The 18,890-nt window shown below is 42.0% G+C and overlaps 1 protein-coding gene across 9 annotated transcripts; it reads right to left on the bottom strand.

Moving 5' to 3' along the window:
* Positions 1-17: 17 nt before the first annotated feature.
* On the bottom strand, positions 18-13,910 carry LOC126911561 (zinc finger protein ZFP2-like). 9 transcript variants are annotated; one of them, XM_050699247.1, is made up of 10 exons: positions 13,724-13,908; positions 13,539-13,642; positions 12,703-13,239; positions 11,887-11,977; positions 11,422-11,542; positions 11,062-11,155; positions 7,145-7,381; positions 4,729-4,863; positions 4,548-4,661; positions 18-2,018 (listed from the first exon to the last, which is right to left on the bottom strand). In XM_050699247.1, exons 1-9 carry the CDS (start codon positions 13,835-13,837, stop codon positions 4,562-4,564), a joined length of 1,533 nt encoding a protein of 510 aa, XP_050555204.1. In that variant the 5' UTR covers positions 13,838-13,908; the 3' UTR covers positions 18-2,018; positions 4,548-4,561. The 9 variants fall into 9 exon arrangements, 8 of the variants coding, with proteins under 8 accessions (XP_050555204.1, XP_050555211.1, XP_050555210.1 ...); XR_007706105.1 differs by lacking the exon at positions 18-2,018 and having other exon boundaries at positions 7,145-7,473; XM_050699254.1 differs by lacking the exons at positions 18-2,018; positions 4,548-4,661; positions 4,729-4,863 and having other exon boundaries at positions 7,269-7,565.
* Positions 13,911-18,890: the final 4,980 nt, after the last annotated feature.

Here is an 18,890-nt window from a genome sequence, read left to right as displayed (position 1 = left end):
GTGAAATGAAAAGCCCATTAGTTAATAACTCCATGTTCTGTTATCTTAACATCAACACATAGTTTGTCGAGTCATCGAGTCACAAACAATACATTTTATTATTTATTACGTTATTGTGTTGCGCTAACATTTCCATTCGATGCTGAGCATAATTACAAGGAATTAATTGATAACAGGAGCTGCGCCGCAATCCGCCCGACTCTGAGCTGTGTGAACAACTAACCAAATACTACAAGACACAAGTGAGCGACCAGCGACATCTAGCGACCCGTCGCTGCACATCTTATGCACAAACATGTACAAATTTTTAACTATTTTATTTTGGTTTTAAAGCATAATCCAATCAGAAAATATGTTTCCCTACAGGCTGTCCACAATACAACGCCGGACAGTGGCCGCAGCTCCAGCACCAGAGAACAAACACAACATCTCAACAAACTATATTAAATGCAGTTTATTATCAATAATTACAAAAATATAACATTGGAAGTCATTCTGTTAATACTAAGTAAAGTAATATTTAGTACTTTGTGTGGACATAAATTAGGAATAATTGGTTATCTCCTGAAGTGTATATTATCTTACGTTGGAACTAGAGACTGGCCCTGCAGAGAGCGCCGCGTCCCTCACTCCGCTACATATCACAAGGGCAGGCACTTGTCGCTACTCCATACTCCGTACTCCGCACTCCCAGCCTAGGCGGGGACTACACTGTACACTGTACACTACGGTACATAGTTATTGTTACAGCATTAGTTCCCAACCGGTGGTCCGTGGAGCACCATTGGTCCGCAGAACACAAAACACTACATATGGTCCGTGAAAATAAAAAAAGAATTCATTAGACAACACCTTTGTCGAATAAATAGCACGGATAAAGCAAGAATTAAACATATGTCGAAGGAGACAACTGAGAGGAGCAGTAGTTTCAAAAGTTACTATTTTATGAGAACGAATCCTATGAGTCTGGATAAAATCTTAGTGTGAGACCAAAATAATAATAATGGTCTTTGACCAATGAAAAGGTTGGGAACCCCTGATGTAGTCAGTGTAGTCCCCGCGATACACCGCGCCGGCCGTACTGTAGCAGCCGGGACCGGACGGCGCGGACTCGAGGAACAACACCCATATATTTATCTATTAGTTTATACTATTAGTAACTACTACCCAGTAGAATTGACTCGCCAAAGGTCGCCGGTTGCTACAGTAAGACGTTACATAGATACATATATACCTAGGCGCGTTGTATTGCACCGGTAAGTAGGTACGTCTCAACCGAGTCGTTATCAAAATATAATTACACTACTTATCATTAGTGAGGACTGTTGAGTCTTAAAATTATGCAAATTACATTTATACACAAGTGATAATATTTGATGATCCTTGCTATCGCGCCCACGGTCCCCCGTCCCACCCAGTGGGTGTCTGTAGTACTAGGCCATTATTTGTCGCATAGAACATTGCTTTTACCTGTAGTAAGTTAGTAACTGCGAGTTGATCCGCATCGCATGCATTAACTAAACATGTTTCCGTGAAGATAACAAAATATATTTGTGTGATGAAAATATTTACAGTCGCAGTTATCGCCTTCATTGTTTCTATCGTCATTAAGTACGGCTTCGTAAACACGTAGTAAACAAACACAAACCATTACTTTACACTAACTATATGTATAATGGTATATCACCATGCCCACCACGGGAGTGGGGTGTCAGCTTGTGCGACAGTGGCGCCGCCGGTGGCGGAGTCCCGGCGGTGAGTGGAACATTCCGCGCGTTATGGCGACCCCGCGCCCCCAGCGATGACATCTCGCGAATTACTGATACACATCCATACTGATACAGTACTTATCTCACAAACTCCCAGTGAATAAAAACAATTTGCTCAAATATAGACAACCCGATACAAAATAATTTGCGCTTGTAGAGTAAAGTATAAGTAATGTGGTGGAGATCACGCGACGCGGGGCGGTGGCTGTAATACTGGGCGCTCAGTACACTGGCGGGCGGGGGGCCGACCTGCAACAGGACATGTATATTAACACCAAAAATACAAGCACACATTATTACAGGAGAACCTTACTTACAAACTTTGTAATAACTAATGTTGTGTAAATAAACTCGTCATGAGTTTTATTTGCTGTTGTTTTGATCTAACCCAAGGAGCAGCGGACGGCGGGGCAGAGGGTATGGGTCGGGCAAACATTAAGGTACTACGTCTAATGGGTCGGCTAACAATTAGTGTTAAGGAGACGACAGGTCTCTCAATAAATGCGGTATACAGTGTACCTACTGACTACTATCCAATATCGGTCCTATGAATGACTTGCCCGAGCGGTACACGAGCACGCCCTCTGGTGTCTAAGTTGATCTAAATAGAAACTCCTACAATCACCTATTTCGATTCAGTTAAAGAGTTCCCCTCGTGCCGCCAACAGCGCGAGTCCCGCTATCGGCGCTAAAGTAACTATTCTCCCAAATTATGAGGCGTTATAATAATCAGTTGTAATCGTTATCGCAGTAGTTGGATTTGTAGATAACGGAGACTCAGTCTGTACCTACGCGGAGTGAACTTGGCCCGAGCTGGTGTTACATCACGCGGCGCTGAAATATTTGCCCGCGTTAGGTACAGTACTACAACTCCGCATTATCGGACACTATCGCTGGATACTGAATCTGCTCGTTCTGGATATTTCTCGTTTCCTCGCAGATATTTACATAATACTTATGTTGTGAATTTGATAACTAATATGTTTTTTTCCGCCAATCAAGACAAAATGGATAAACAAATTTGGAGCGAATGAGATTCAAAAAACTCAAGTTAATCACTTTGTATGTAAAAAACCAAAATAAACATTGTGCCGCGCCTACATATACCGGCACTACTCCTGAGTCCGTGCTACTATTCAGATATTTTCAAAAGATGTAAATATGCACCAAAAACGGTGCATGTAGCAAGAAACATGTGCAGAAGACTGTAGTTGCACTAAAATATTCACAATATGCTTTTTGACTGCAGAAGAACTTTATGAATGAACGCACAACTATTTGACAGTATGGAACATTAAGTATTGGTAGTATGAAACATTATAAAAATAAATGAACTTATTAATTTAAATTATGGATAAAAATACGCTATGGACCAAAATAATTTGTACTTAAAGTAATTTATTGTTAACTCCGTAAATAAAAATTGTTGTTTTTAGACATCAGTCACCTGACCTCAGATCATGCAGATCTTGCAATGTCTTGTGACATTGCAAGATCTGCTGATAATCCAGCATACTTGTAATAAAATAGCTTACCGCTTTACATTTTCTTTAACACCTTTTTAAGTCAGGTAATATCCCAAAAACCTTCTCCTAAATCTGAAAAATACTGTTTGAAAGCCGCATCAAAATCGGTTCAGCCAAACGCAAGTTAATCGCGCCCAAACAAAAAAACATACACACATAAGATGATAAAGAGAATCTCCTATTTTTTAAATCACTTAAAAAAACGTCTTCGCCTCTCATAATCTTCCTACCGTGTTGGTGTTTATTTTGATGGGAGACTGGTTAATGGCGTTATTTGTATAGATATCAATGATAATTTGTAAAGATAACTATAATTAGTTGATTCAAATTGCAGAATGATATATTGTGCTTAGAAAACTTGACGTTTGTTTACTTAGCGATAAGGTCGTGACGTCACCAACTACTGCGACATCTTCTCAAATGAACAAGCAATCAATCATCAATGTAATAATGTAATAAATACTTTGATTTAAGTCCATTTTTGCATTAAAATGATTTGATTACCCGACTGCGCCAGAAGGAGGGTTATGTTTTTCAAGCTATGTATGTATGTATGTATGTATGTATGTATAATTATTTGGCACTGTCTGCAGCCTAAACGGCTTGATAGATTTTGGCTTGAGAGGTGTCGTTAGATTCGTATATATCACAGATGTGAAAGTGACACTGGATATATCAAAGACTAATCTGTAGTCAAAAAATTAATGGCAAGATTTTTGGCGCGATTAATTCAATATATTGCTCAATCTAATAGCCTGTAAAACGACTGCGTCTAATAGGCATGTTTCAGCTTGAGTAGGGGTCGTTTGACTATTCAATACTTTTTCGAAACGTGAGAAACGATATTTTCTATGAATTTACTATGAAATACTCTATAATCACGTCATAAGTTTAAAACGTCAAATAGCAGACTTAAAAGAAAAGCTAAAATAAAAAATTTACTGTAATTCTATAAAGTCTCTGTAGTATCTAAATCTAAATTACTCTAAGTACTCGTCTAACTTAATTAATATACCGTACTTATCGTAATAGAAAACGAGTGCGTCTAATTATGTGGCCGGACTATAGCTGTATATTAGAGAATGTCTTAGCAGTTACTTTACATCATAACATTTATGTTTTCAGACCATAATGCACCCCTGTTCCAAATGTCATCCCGATCCCTTCGACCGTTTTGACATGAATGAGTGACAAAAATATACACGTGCATACAAAGTTCCGCATTTACAATATGAGTGGATGTGTGACGTACCAGGCGTGCAGGCGCTATATGCAGGTGGTCTTGAGATGCATGGACAGCAGCCCCTTGGCCACGAACCCGCGCCCGCACAGCGCGCACACGTACGGCCGCGCGCCGCTGTGGTACCTGCGCATACACACTCGTCAGTCGGACATCGGGAGGTGGGTGTATGGTGCCCAGGTGCAGTACTGACCGCTCGTGTATGACGAGGGTAGAGCGCTGGCTGAAGGCCTTCCCGCAGTGCGAGCACACGTGCGGCTTCTCCCCGGAGTGCACGCGCTCGTGCAGCGTCAGGTTGCACTTCTTCACGAACCCCTTCCCGCACGTCCTGGAACACGGACATGCTGCTGTTACAACCTAGATCTGACTAGATGTCCTGACTTATTAAAGTCGACTTCCATAAAAGTGTATTTGCTCAGGACCTCAGCGAAAATACAAGCAAACACCTAAATCAAATCTCCCTAAAACTTACGAAGTTGGGGATTTTAACGTTCTTTAGTCACCTGAGGGCTTAGTACGAGTTTGTTTTACGCTAAACCAACCGATCAGAGCGCGATCTCGTTAAACGAAAACAAATTCGTACTAAGCCCCTGGCTGCTACCGATTAACAGGTAATACTCGTCACGCCGTTGATATCAATAACGCAAGTTTTATGAATCATCAAAGAGGTCAGTCGACAGTACACACTGAAGCGCTTTAGTTTAAGCAAACTGAACAAATGACTTGACATGACTTTGACTTTGACAAACTCAAGCTAAGTTCAGATGGCAAGCAGTCATCGCGCGTTGAATTTTTGTATAGTGTTCACATGGTGCGTACCTATCAGGTATTGGACCCGGGTTGTCGCAGCCGCTTTTTTCAGTTTCGTTCTACATTTATTGGTAGTCGTAGAAACAATTTTTCGGAGATTTTATACTGAGGATATGTTAATTCCGAAATAAAAGCTTCGATTTCCATTTCAAACGAACTTGATGGACATTTAATGCTGGGGCCACACTAACGGGAAATGCCATTATACCCTTTGCGCCGTAACAAGGTGCGGCTGACAGATTCAGCAACGTTTCGTATCACTCTTGAAAGTTGCTGCGATTTAAAAATTATGCCTTAGTATTTTAACTGTATCACATTCGTATTATGTTAAATCATTCGAAAGTGTAGTTAATTAAATTAAAACCAACCGGAATGTTCTAGTCTTTAAATAAAATCTAATGAAATGAAAAATAAAGTAAAGTGTTATGCGTATAACGTAAAGCCATAGTCGTGTTTAGTGATGGGATGTACTGCTACGATGGATAGGCAGTCGATGTTTTTTTAGAATAAAAAACGTCGTTCAATTATCACTCTTAAAAAACCTTTAATTATGTGGGTAAATCTACTGTAGACGCGGCTCTCTCTGCCCGAACCACAGTGACTTTATCTGAGCACAAATATGTGGTAGACATTTCCGGCGCCTTTGATAATGCGTGGTGGTACTTAATCTGAAAGATCGTGGTTGCTTTAGTAACATATACAAACTAATATATACTTATATTCTTCATGGTTCTGTAAAACTGAAACCCTGAAACACCTCAGGGCTCGGTCATAAAATATTTATTTTGACAAGTATATACACGTAGTTACACTGCACAACTAAATAACACACACATTTAATAAAAAAATTAAAGAGAATTAAATGTATGCTGCGAGTATCGATAGCGATAAAAAAAGATTTTTCTAATGTCCATCCCTAAAGAGAGACGTCAACGTCATACTGGCATCTGTCAGCCGCACCTTGTTACAGCGCATTAGGTATAATTACCGCGATAATGGAAGTTAACCCTAGGTGTAGCCACCACTTAACGGGATAATTTGACAATGGCATTAACAATGGCGTTCGGCGTTAGGCGAGAGCTCAAGTGGCGGTACATCAAAGAGATTATCGCGAGAATAGGCATGTTTCCTACTAGTCAAATTCAATACTTTTTTCGAAACGTCAAAAACGATATTTTCTATGAACTTTGTATGAAATACTCTATTATGACGTCATAAGTTTTTGACGTCAAATAGCAGACTTATTTCTAGAAATTTAGCTAGAAAAAATTTATGAATGAGAGTGTGATTATTTTTTAATATTTTATTGTATTGAAAAGTTGTAATAATTTATTTTTGACCCAGTCATCATCCCTATTGATGCGATAAAGTGGTACATACTGACAGTGTGCGTCGAGAACGCAACGGGAGCAGACGTGTTTCTTTTTTATAGGATGGATTCCAATGTACGATTCCTGTGTTTTTATCGCCAATAATGAGCATTCATGTTGATCGTTGAAGTGTAGCCACCTAGTTTAATGTGGTTAAAAATATTGCAATATATCGCGATATTGGGCATAGACGTTAAACGTTAGTGTGGCCCCAGCATAATATGTCTATTTTGTTTGTTGTTAGCGCGGATTCAATTGTGTTCAGTTAAACACGCGCTTTCAAAGCTGATATACAGGAAGTTAATGATCTCAAAAAGCGTGTTGACGGGCGCTGTATGTAGCTGTAGACGCGTGTTATCAAAGCGTGCGCTTAACGCTTGCCATCTGAATTAAGCGTTGACCGATGTATTCAGTTAGGCAGTGACTTACTTGCAGACGTTGGGCTTGTAGCCGGTGTGTATGCGGATGTGGAACTTGAGGTGCTCGCGCGAGGACAGCGCCTTGCCGCAGACGTTGCAGAGGAAGTTGCGCTCCCCCGAGTGGGAGCGCAGGTGGCGCCGCAGCGAGTTGATGTGCGCGAAGTGGCGCGCGCACACACTGCAGCGCAGCGCCACCGCGCGCCCCGCCGCCTCGGGGTGCGCGCGGGTACGGTGCGACAGTAGGTAGCTGCGGGTACGTTTATATACACACTGCAGCGCAGCGCCACCGCGCGCCCCGCCGCCTCGGGGTGCGCGCGGGTACGGTGCGACAGTAGGTAGCTGCGGGTACGTTTATATACACACTGCAGCGCAGCGCCACCGCGCGCCCCGCCGCCTCGGGGTGCGCGCGGGTACGGTGCGACAGTAGGTAGCTGCGGGTACGTTTATATACACACTGCAGCGCAGCGCCACCGCGCGCCCCGCCGCCTCGGGGTGCGCGCGGGTACGGTGCGACAGTAGGTAGCTGCGGGTACGTTTATATACACACTGCAGCGCAGCGCCACCGCGCGCCCCGCCGCCTCGGGGTGCGCGCGGGTACGGTGCGACAGTAGGTAGCTGCGGGTACGTTTATATACACACTGCAGCGCAGCGCCACCGCGCGCCCCGCCGCCTCGGGGTGCGCGCGGGTACGGTGCGACAGTAGGTAGCTGCGGGTACGTTTATATACACACTGCAGCGCAGCGCCACCGCGCGCCCCGCCGCCTCGGGGTGCGCGCGGGTACGGTGCGACAGTAGGTAGCTGCGGGTACGTTTATATACACACTGCAGCGCAGCGCCACCGCGCGCCCCGCCGCCTCGGGGTGCGCGCGGGTACGGTGCGACAGTAGGTAGCTGCGGGTACGTTTATATACACACTGCAGCGCAGCGCCACCGCGCGCCCCGCCGTCTCGGGGTGCGCGCGGGTACGGTGCGACAGTAGGTAGCTACGGGTACGTTTATATACACACTGCAGCGCAGCGCCACCGCGCGCCCCGCCGCCTCGGGGTGCGCGCGGGTACGGTGCGACAGTAGGTAGCTGCGGGTACGTTTATATACACACTGCAGCGCAGCGCCACCGCGCGCCCCGCCGCCTCGGGGTGCGCGCGGGTACGGTGCGACAGTAGGTAGCTGCGGGGGACGTTTATATACACACTGATAGTTAGGACCCTGAGGAACCCAGGCGTTCATACCGAATTGATCGAACGAGCAGCCATCGAGGTCTACTCGAATTGTCCGGTCACTCAGGAAGTTTAAAGCTACCAGATGAAGCTGTAGTATGAGACCCTTAGATTAGTACAAATTACTATCAAAGGCGTTAGGCCCGTATTAATAAACGTAACTCAAGTCAAGATACCTCACTTGATACCAATACTGAGTTGCCCACCGTATTAATTAACATGATTCTTTATGCTCTAAGTTACGGATTAGGTTTATGTCATCAGCCGGAGCCGAGTAACGGACTGTTAATAAACGTAACTCAACTCATGAATAGACGGTAGGTGCGTACTCAACATGCTTTAGCTCGAGTGTAGTCGGTTCGTGACTTGAGATGTCAAATTATCGTGTCGCGAAACATGGTGTTTCAAAGCATTGTAAGTGAAATTAATAATGATGATATATGATTTTATTGTAACTTTCGTGAGACATACTAAATTAATTATTATGTTATCGGCTTACTCACGTAATGTTTTGACTAGCAGCGCGACAATCGCCGCGTCGTGTGTCGCGGAATGCTGCTCATGAATATGAGCCTCTAGCATGGCTTGAAACTAGTCGAGTTCCTCGTCAAAACATTACGTGAGTAAGCCGATAATATTGTGTTCGCCTCGTTTTTGTTTCGAACCGCGCGCACCGTCGGTCTTCTTATTCTCCACTACAGACGCAACCTCGTCAAAACATTCGCGGAATGAAGGAACGGCACCCGGGTTCACAACGAGGTCCTCTAGCTAGAGGGAACTAAGTCTATGGGAGCTAAGCTCTCTTCTCTATATAGTTAACTTTTGACTAATGTCAATATAGATTGACTTGAGTGTGGAAGTTTGTTGTGTTGTACATACTAGTGATTGGTTGAATGATTTGCATATGCATAGTAGAGTCCTAGTGAGATTCATTTTTTTTTAACTATGCCCCATGCTAGGATTTTCTCCTGTGTCGTGGGTGCGTTTACAAACATACCTATAATTTCACATGCACATGACACCCAGACCCAAAACAACAAATGATGGATCACACAAAGAGTTGCTCCGTGCGGGAATCGAATCCGCGACACGTTGCACGGCAGCCAGTTGCCCAGCCACCGCGCCAACCGTGTAGTCATTTCATCAGCACAGATTCCGGTGTATAGGTGCTTCGAAAATATAATGTGAGACTACATTAGTAAAACTATTTTTCAAAGTTTTAGAGAAAATAACCCTGAGGACAACAAAAGGCAGCCTGGAGCTTTTTGAGGAGAAAGACTAGGGAGTGTCACGGGACACGTTTTACCTTAATAAAACCACCCCGGTGGTCACGGGAATCAGCACCGATAAGGTGGCATTGAGACCTCTAACTGAGTGACTTGCTCCCAAGCTGACACAAGTGCATTCTATAGTCTAATAACGCTTGTTACGGCACATCCCTAGGGAACATTAGCACTATCTACGGAACATAATCACAAATAACCCTGCTGTTTATCTAGTGAATTACTTTATTTTTGGTTAGCCTATGGAGACAACGAGCCTGCACTCCAAGTGTTACTCTAAACGCAATCAGTTCACAATTATGTCGTGAGTGCGTCAATCTACAAGCTATGTAGTATAATTTAGTATGGCTGGACTCACCGCATGTTTTATTTCACTGAATGCCTCCGGACAGAGGTCGCACATGAACGACTTACCGCTTGTCGGCGGGCTCGGCCGATCCGCCCGCCTCGTAGTTGTGCGTCACTCCTGCAACAAGTGCGCCGACCGGTTGACATGTACATAATGTTGTATCATTTATAAATTGACATTGGTGCAGTAGTACTTGGCGACTAGGGAGAACTACCAGGTCGCCGATTTTCCGGGAAGGTAAATTGTAGATAGCTACTGACGGCGCGATTTAAAAAAAAAAAAATACCAATGTTTAGCCCTGAGCAAGAATATTCAGTGGTGGTACAGCACAGTTCAACTACACCTGAGCTTAAGTAGGTATATAAGATTGTCGGTTCAGTGCTTAACCCCTCTCTGATTGTGGTGAAGCAGGCGGACTGAATGTACCATAGCATCAGATTTAGAGAGAGTGCCCCATTGCAATTTGTCGTCTACGGTGATTCCCAGGAAAGTAGTCTCTTTTACAAATTCTAATTTGTTACACTACATTAGCACTATCTACTGAACACTACAACGAGAACCCTGCTTGTTCCTCTAGTGACAGTTTTGGAGCTAGGTACATATATTGGACCTAAACATATTAAGTTTCCAGGATGGAAGAGTCAGTTCAGTCGTCACGCAAGTTATATTTCATTAGTGTCCGACCGATGCTCGGCTTCGGCTTCGGCCACCTTCGGCCAAAAAATGCACCTTCGGCCAAACCTTCGGCTTCAGCCAAAGATTAGCCGAAGCTTTGGCCGAAGCCGAAGGTTTGCAAGTTGTCAAAATTTGAATTTTACTGAACGATGCTAGAGTGAGACGGAGAGTGCGCAGAGCAGCACAGCGTTTCGTCGCACCACCGCACCGGCCCGAACGCATCGCAGTTAGTCAACAAAACAAGTCACGACTGAAATTAAAATAACTATCACATTTCTCACGGTCATCCATTACCTTCGGCTTCGGCCGAAGTTTTTGGTGAATACCGATTAATCGGCTTCGGTTTCGGCCAGAATTGCACCTTCGGTCGGACACAAATTTTATGTAATGTGGTTGGACTCACCGCATGTGCACGAATGCCTCCGGACAGAGGTCGCACAGGAACCGCTTGTCGGCGGGCTCGGCCGACGCGCCCGCCTCGTAGTTGTGCGTCTCTCCTGTAACAGTACACCGTCCGGTTGAGTATATATTTATAAATGTTGGTGCAGTAGTACTTGGCGACTAGGGAGAACACTACCAGGTCGTTGATTTCCCGGGAAGGTAAAAAGAGCTAATAGATTTTTTTTGTTTGTGCACACGATAATATCTCTTATGTAGTAGCACAGTGGACCTAGTCTAGACAAGTTAAACCATGATCGAATCGATCGGGAGAGAGTATACATATTTGTAGACGTTGTTAGAATGCAGAGTGTGGAGTACTGACCGTGTTTGAGTATCTGGTGCGGGTCGCGGAACGTCTTCTCGCAGAGCTTGCAGCGGTAGGGGCGGCGGTCGCGCTCCCAGTGCCGCTGCCAGTGCTTGCCCCACTCCGCGCGGACCACCACCTGCAACACCAACGTAAATTATTTATTATTTGGTGGTCAAACGGCCAATTACGTAGATCATCACGATCAAAGTAAGGTTTGTCGTTGTCGTGATATCCACTAACGATTAAACCCGTTTGCGCAAAAAAAAATTAAGTACAAAAATTGCTGCATCTTTCCTTTTCCAATAAATCAATAACGAGGGCAGATGAGAACAGTATATTATACAGTGTACGATGTACTAGAAGAGGTGTTTTAAAGTATACCTTATTAATTAGCCCATCAGAAACAAAGTAAAAGTATACTTGTTCATGTTCAACAAGATTTATTTCCAATATTTAGAAGTACATAGTGTGGGTACAGACCTTCCTGCAGCGGGTGCAGCGCAGCGGCTCGAGCTCGGGCGCGGGCGGCGGCTGCGGCGCCTCCACCGCCGACACCTCCGCGCCGTGCTGTCTGCAACACACACACATACTCTAATGCCACTACTTATTATAAAACACTCACAAGAATAGTTGTCACTACAAGATCTTTATCCCATTCAGTCAAAAGAGACAGATTGTAGTAACAAAACAGAACAAAAATAAAATCCATTCTTTATTCCAAATATCATAGAGTGATATTTAATGTTACAACTTAAAATTGGCTAGCATTTCAGTATTGGGGTGTAAGTCCAGTACCAGGTCTCACTTAAACATTCAACATTTATCTATTACTGGTTGTTGTATTTTATACAGATATATTGTTCTCTGTAATTATACATTATACCTAAAACAGTACTATCATATTACAGCGACTAGTAGGTTATGTTATTATGTATAATGTAATATTATTTTTGTTATTTGGCCACTATACCACCTGGTGGTAAGCAACAATGCAGCTTATGATGGAGCATGCCTGCCCATAAGCAACCTATTCACTTGAGACTTGAAGACACCCAGGTTGTCCCCATCAGAAAGACTCAGGCAAAGCATTCTATTAATATTTGTTATACATATACCTATTTCATATAAATTACAGATATATACATCACCCAATTGTGACTAACTATGGCGTGCTAAACACATTTTGATTTCTTATTTATACAGACAATCCAATGTTCATTAGTCAATAGAGTGGATTAGTACAACAAGTACTACACTGAGTGAATGTGTGGCAGTTGGCCTGCTGCAGCAAGTTACCTGTAGTGCTTCATCATCTCCGACCTACTGAAACACTGAGCAAAACAAATGCAGCAGTTGTACAGATCCATCTCCTTCCCCTGCCGGTCCTTGTCCAGCACCTCCTCCTTGATGGTGGCCAGTGGCATGTCCACCTCCTCCTTACTGACTACTGCTAGCGCACCATCAGGCAGGTAGTTCATCAGTTCCCCCCAATCTTTGATATCATTTGTCTTCTTTTTTCTACCTCTTTTCTGGGTAGTCTTTTTTGTTTTTAATTTAATTAATGAGATATCCTCACTCCCGGAGGAGCCTCCCCCGTATGGATCCGACTCTATGTTATAATAATCATCTTCTTCTTGTTTGACAGGTGATAGTGGCTTTGGTTCATCTTTGACCTGAACAGCAACATTGCAGTCAGAGCTTGCATCTGTGTTGTCTGTCTGGGTACTTCTCTCACAATGCTCTGCTGCGGCAGGAGGCGGCGGCGATCTGCTGTCTTTTACTAGTGTGAGGTCCACAGAACCTGCTTCAGACGGCAAAAATAAACTCCGCAACCTGAAATCAGCATCACATCTAGCGTTATATCATAAACATGACTGTCGATTGTTTATATATAATGTTAACAGCTCCAGTATTTAATTCGAATTTGTTTGTTTACTCATAAGTAGGTGGCAGAAACAAAACAATGTAGTTTTTATTTACTGAGCAAAACTTCTCCTCTTACTCTGAATTGCACATACAAAACTATAATATAAACTTATTCTCTCTTTTTTAATGAACACAAGAATTAAATATAAGCACCGGTGTAGCTTCCATCAATGATATTATTAACATTTATCAAACACAACACTCACCTGTTTTGTACTTCAATGGTTTCGTTACAAAACTGATAAAAGTCGTTCACTTTGCAGCTACATTTATCGCAGACCTTCTGAGGAAGCTTGTCGTTTCTGAAAACCTATCAATAAACATTAATATCATTAATCATACAGGTTAAAACATTACACAAAAAACGTAACATCACAATAACTAATTTTACCTTTATTGGCAAGTATAGTGATAATTTTATATATAACGCATTTTCTTCATCAAAAATATCATTGTTGACAAACTTCGTTGAACAACATAACCGACAAATTTCATCAATGTCCATTATTATTTAAAACAAAATAAATAAGCGATCCGTCCGTACTGTTTATTCCGCAGGAAAGTGACAGATGGCAGCCATTTGTCAAATATTGACCTTTCTCAGGAATGGGTTGCCAATTATTTAATGAAGCGAGTATTATGTGAGACCCAAACTGAAAATATTGCTGTACGTAGATAGATAGTTATGTATAGAAGCAGGGGTGGGCGGTGGCGGAGATGGAGGATGTGAGGCGCTGCGCCAAACTTTTGATTAATGAACACAATGTTTGTAAAGTTAACTTACTTCAGTTAAATTGCTAATATTCACAACATTGAAAACTTTCGTAATGTGCTGCTAACTTTGTGTTGGACATTTTCGATGTCCGTATGTTTAAATCTATGTTAGTAGAAAGAATTAAAAATTATAATTATGTATACCTATGTAATGGATGCATCATGAAATTAAAGTACGAATCATAGCTTTTCATCAATGTTAAATAGTAGGTAGCTAGGTACCTACAGTGGGTAGGTACCTAAAAATATTAACTCAAATAAATGTGTATGTATTCGAGGAATATATTCGATATAAACTAAGTACAAAACAAAATAAAAACAAAGACAAGTATATTAAATGTGTATGTAGTTATTTACATTATCCATTTGGGTACCTTCATAGTACAAACACTTGTTTAGGTACTACTTGTTCAAAAGGTAGGAAAATCGACAGTCTGTTCATGTAAGTAAGTACCTACTTATTATTATGAACAAATAAAAATATAAATAAAAGAAAATAATATTATAATATGTGTGATTGAATAGTCGTCAGTAAGAACACAGGGCCACAGAATAAGAAATGTCTTGGTAACTTAACTAGAGTAGGCATAGTACAGGTAAACACTTATTTCAAAATTGATAATCTTGTGCTCTGCAGGTTAATGGACAAGCAGACACACGTGGATTACTTGTATTTGCTGCTTTTACTATTGTTCAGCTCATCAATAATAGAAGGCACGGATTGCAAGACTTGCATATAGATACCTACCTAGAGGGAGGTATTGTAATAATAGAGAGCAATGATGTCGTCACATAATAATATATGTTGTAGTAATTACATTAGCATGAGCAAGGTATAACTTCCTGAAGCGAGTAGTTTTCGCGCGATAGCTCGCGATAAAAGCGTTGACTGCCACTTATCTTTATCTTTATCGTGCGCCTTCAGCAAATAAAGTGTAAAAAACGAGATAAAGCCGAGGTACCATTGTGGCTCAAGTAACGGCGCATGCTCGTGTATACCTACGTTCTCTCACTACTCCACAGCCACACGCTCTCAGCCAGGAACACGCTCAATGTTTCCCAAAACCTACTTAACCTAACCAACGGTTTAAAGTAACAATGTGCTCTTCATTACTTAAGCATAAATGTAATGAAAGCCCATTTTCCTAAATATTATTTGCCTGACAACACAATGTGAATAGTTTGCTTGAATTATTACAACTTTCTTTATCATAGTTACGTATATTTTATATTATGGGAACGTGCCAAAAACATGTTCATGATAAATGCCACACGAGCAATCTCCACAGCACCCCTGCCTACCCCTTCGGGAAATATCCCGCGTGCTTAGTGCTCAATGACAAAACATAGTTAGCCAGACTTGCTTTCCAGTGCGGCACACGAACACAAACACATTCATTTGTAATTCAAAGTCCACCGATTACATATCAGCACATCTTTCCTGAAACTCAGCCATACTTTACCCTGTAGTGTGCAGTGAACAGTCAGGATCACCATCTCGTTGCAGTCCCAATCCAACCAAATTGATTACTACTTACTTGTAATAACATGTAGGTAATGTACATGACATGTGGTCATCAATCATCGCCGAGTTATTTTCGTCGATGTAAGAGTAATTAGCTGCTGGTCGTATAAACTATAAAGTACAGAGTGTACCTTCATTGTCCATATAAAGAACTCCAATTATACTTTGCCAGATCCAGGAATCGAATCTGAACCTTTTCATCAGCAATTGCAGTTCTATTACGATCACTCATGTAACGAAACAGTTTGAATTTGTGCTGTATGTGTAAGTATACCGCGAACTCAAACTTAAGTATGACACTTATTTTGATTTCATGGCTGGATGCAGTTTGATAAAAGTGAATAAACTTACTTAAAATTTTTATGCTACCCAACCTTGAGGCCTAATTAAATCTACAACGCCTGCAAAGACACCTAGGGTAACTTGAATTGGTTGCCAAAATAATTTGTATATTAATTTTATTGAAGAACCTCACAGTGCTGCAGGTTGTGAAACTGAACGGGTACCAGTTTTTATATAGTATATATTTATATGGTGGCAAACGCGCAGACAGTTTCCCTAATGGTCAGTAATTTGCGCTGTCTATTAATTGACATTGGATACCCGTAACACCAGAGAAATCACGACTGCATTGTCGGACTTTTGGAGAGTACGAAATAGGGATTTGAGGATGAGAAGTGGTAATCTGATTTCCCGATCACTGTCATTGATCAAATAGTCACGAATGTAACTTTTGAATCTTTCTTGAGTTCGATTCTTGGCCGAACAAACTGATATTGAAATTTTAATTTTGTAATAGATTGCGAGGCGAAGGAGAGAACGTGGTTTTAAGAGTCCACAGTAATAAGCGCAGATAAGTTTATGACATAGAGTCGTCCGTTATACTGCACATTCCTCAGTCTACCCCTTCGGAGAATAAGAAGTATTATATTAAATTAATAAGTTGTTAAGCCTCATCTAGTTATTTGAAAGATTGACGTGTAAAAGTGTTATTTTGTAACCTACTTGCAGAAATAAATATCATTTATCATTTGTCGTTAGTTAGCAGTTTACCAGAGCAGTAGTCCCAATAGAGCTCAGCCTCAGCACACAGGCCCAGCAGTGTAGCAGTTCAGCCACTGCCAGCAGAGCCCAGTCACTACAGTCACTGCTGTCCCTTATCGTATTGTTAACTTACCTCGTGAATACATATATATCTTTTACACAACACAACTTAAAACCACTGTAATTGTTTCCCGAGTATACTACTACTACTTACTACTCCCTACTCCTAAAGTATACCTATAGATCTGATAAAACTCCTTATTCTCAAGTTTTGGCGAACCTAAATGAGTTTCGACCATTTCGAATTCTGAAAAACACATAAAAGGTTAAGAACCCGTTAGCAGCCGCGTCTGTGTCTAACGATACGACGCAGCCTGTTGACTGAGCTCAGCGTGAGCGTTTTAATTATTGTGAATTCTACATTATTAGGTTATTGAAGTCCATTATCCTCGGCAAAAAGTAATTTAGAGAAAGTTTATCTGGAACCTGTGGAATGATAACGAAAAATAGGTTCAGGTGTGGCTGTTATCAGATAAGGCGGCGGGCGGCGACCGAGCGCACACCCGCGCCCTAATCTCATGCGTGTTCCATTCCCAGGGACTCGGCGACAAACACTTCTTGTAGATACGAATGTATGTGCTTATCACTTGTTTTGCAATCCTATTTGAAGTAATATGTGAGGAGTAAGAAAACGAGGAAATATCAGTTGTCTGGATGTGACAGCAACCGCGACTAGATAGGTAGTACCTATATTACTTAAAGATGCACTTCTTGCATGTCACAATGATCAGTGATGTCAAACTTAATTAGATCTTTTTTAGTTGCAACAGTAGATACTTTGCAGAAAATGTGGTATCTGCTTATCCCTTTGGGAATTTCGTAACATGCGGTACAGGAAACCTGGAGTTGTAATTTCAGTCTACAAGTTCTAAAATTCCTTTCCAACGTTGGGTAATAAGGTAATTAATGCTCATAATTCACCATGTGTAAAGAAGCAGCAGTTGGACAATTAGAGGCTGATGATTGATACCTTTTTTACTCTTACACGTCATTATTTATACTGTGTTTTGACATACTTACGTAATTAAAATAGTCATGAGCCCATGATTACTACAACACCTTCAATCGAAAGTGATCAGTAGACTCTGGACAAGCATAAATTAACCAGTTGTGCAGACTTTCCTCATCTAATGAATGAATTTCCGGTTCTGGTAAACTTTAATAAAAATATGGAACAGTGAAGCATCATTTTACTTTATACACGTGATTTCTACGACGAACTTAGTCTTAATCCTAATGTTCTTGGAGACGCTGTGCAGCACAGAGTATGTTAGTGTAGGTACCCGCGTGACTGTCACCAACGTAGGAGATGTCACGCAGCGTGTCGTCGCATTGAATCCCTTCATATATCGTGTCATATATCTATCAGAATATGTCTGCAACCTTGAAACATTTGGTAAACACGAGATGAAAATCGATACGACAAACTTGAGAGTGAACTTTGCAATCGAGTAAAGCGGGCGGCACACACGTTGTGAACTCTGGCTTAACTTTAACCCACATAACAAAGTTCAATGTAAACACAATACGACAGAAGTTTCCAAAGTTCCAGTTCACGGCCGCCGCCAGCGGGGCGCGCCCCACCCCCACGCGCCGCTTTCACTGGGCCCCCGCCGGCGCCAGCCGCGGCCGGAGGGCGGGCGGCCCGCGATATTCATGCTGCTCGCGATTTTATTTCTTATTTTGTATAGGTTTGATTCATCGGCTGCACTCGGACGTTTCACCGATTGATTTTACCTCGTAACATAGTTGTTTTGTTTATGTCGCGCCCGCGTCCGTGTCATCAGTCGCGCACTCGCGCCCATTCAGTAAGAGTGCCACGTGTGCCAATACAAAATTTGAAACCTGATCAAACTGTCCTACGTTATTTTAAGTTAATGAATACATTATTTATTAGTGACAATACTTCACATAATAAAAAATCTGTAAAACAATTGGGCATAATGTTTCTGGATCTTGATTCGATTAGTTTGTTTCCTGATTCGTGCAAAGTCTCTCTGCTTATACAAACAAATGAAATGGCATACATTACTTCTATAGCTAATATGGTCAATTGTCAGGTAGGGTTAGGACAGGACTACTTACTTACATTGTAGCTGCTACATGCGTTTTGTTAAGGAATCGTTATCTCAGCGTGCACTGGCTGAAGTATTAT

Source organism: Spodoptera frugiperda, chromosome 16 (assembly GCF_023101765.2).
Source record: "Spodoptera frugiperda isolate SF20-4 chromosome 16, AGI-APGP_CSIRO_Sfru_2.0, whole genome shotgun sequence".
Lineage (NCBI taxonomy): Eukaryota > Metazoa > Arthropoda > Insecta > Lepidoptera > Noctuidae > Spodoptera > Spodoptera frugiperda.
This window is presented reverse-complemented; position numbering and strand designations above follow the sequence as displayed.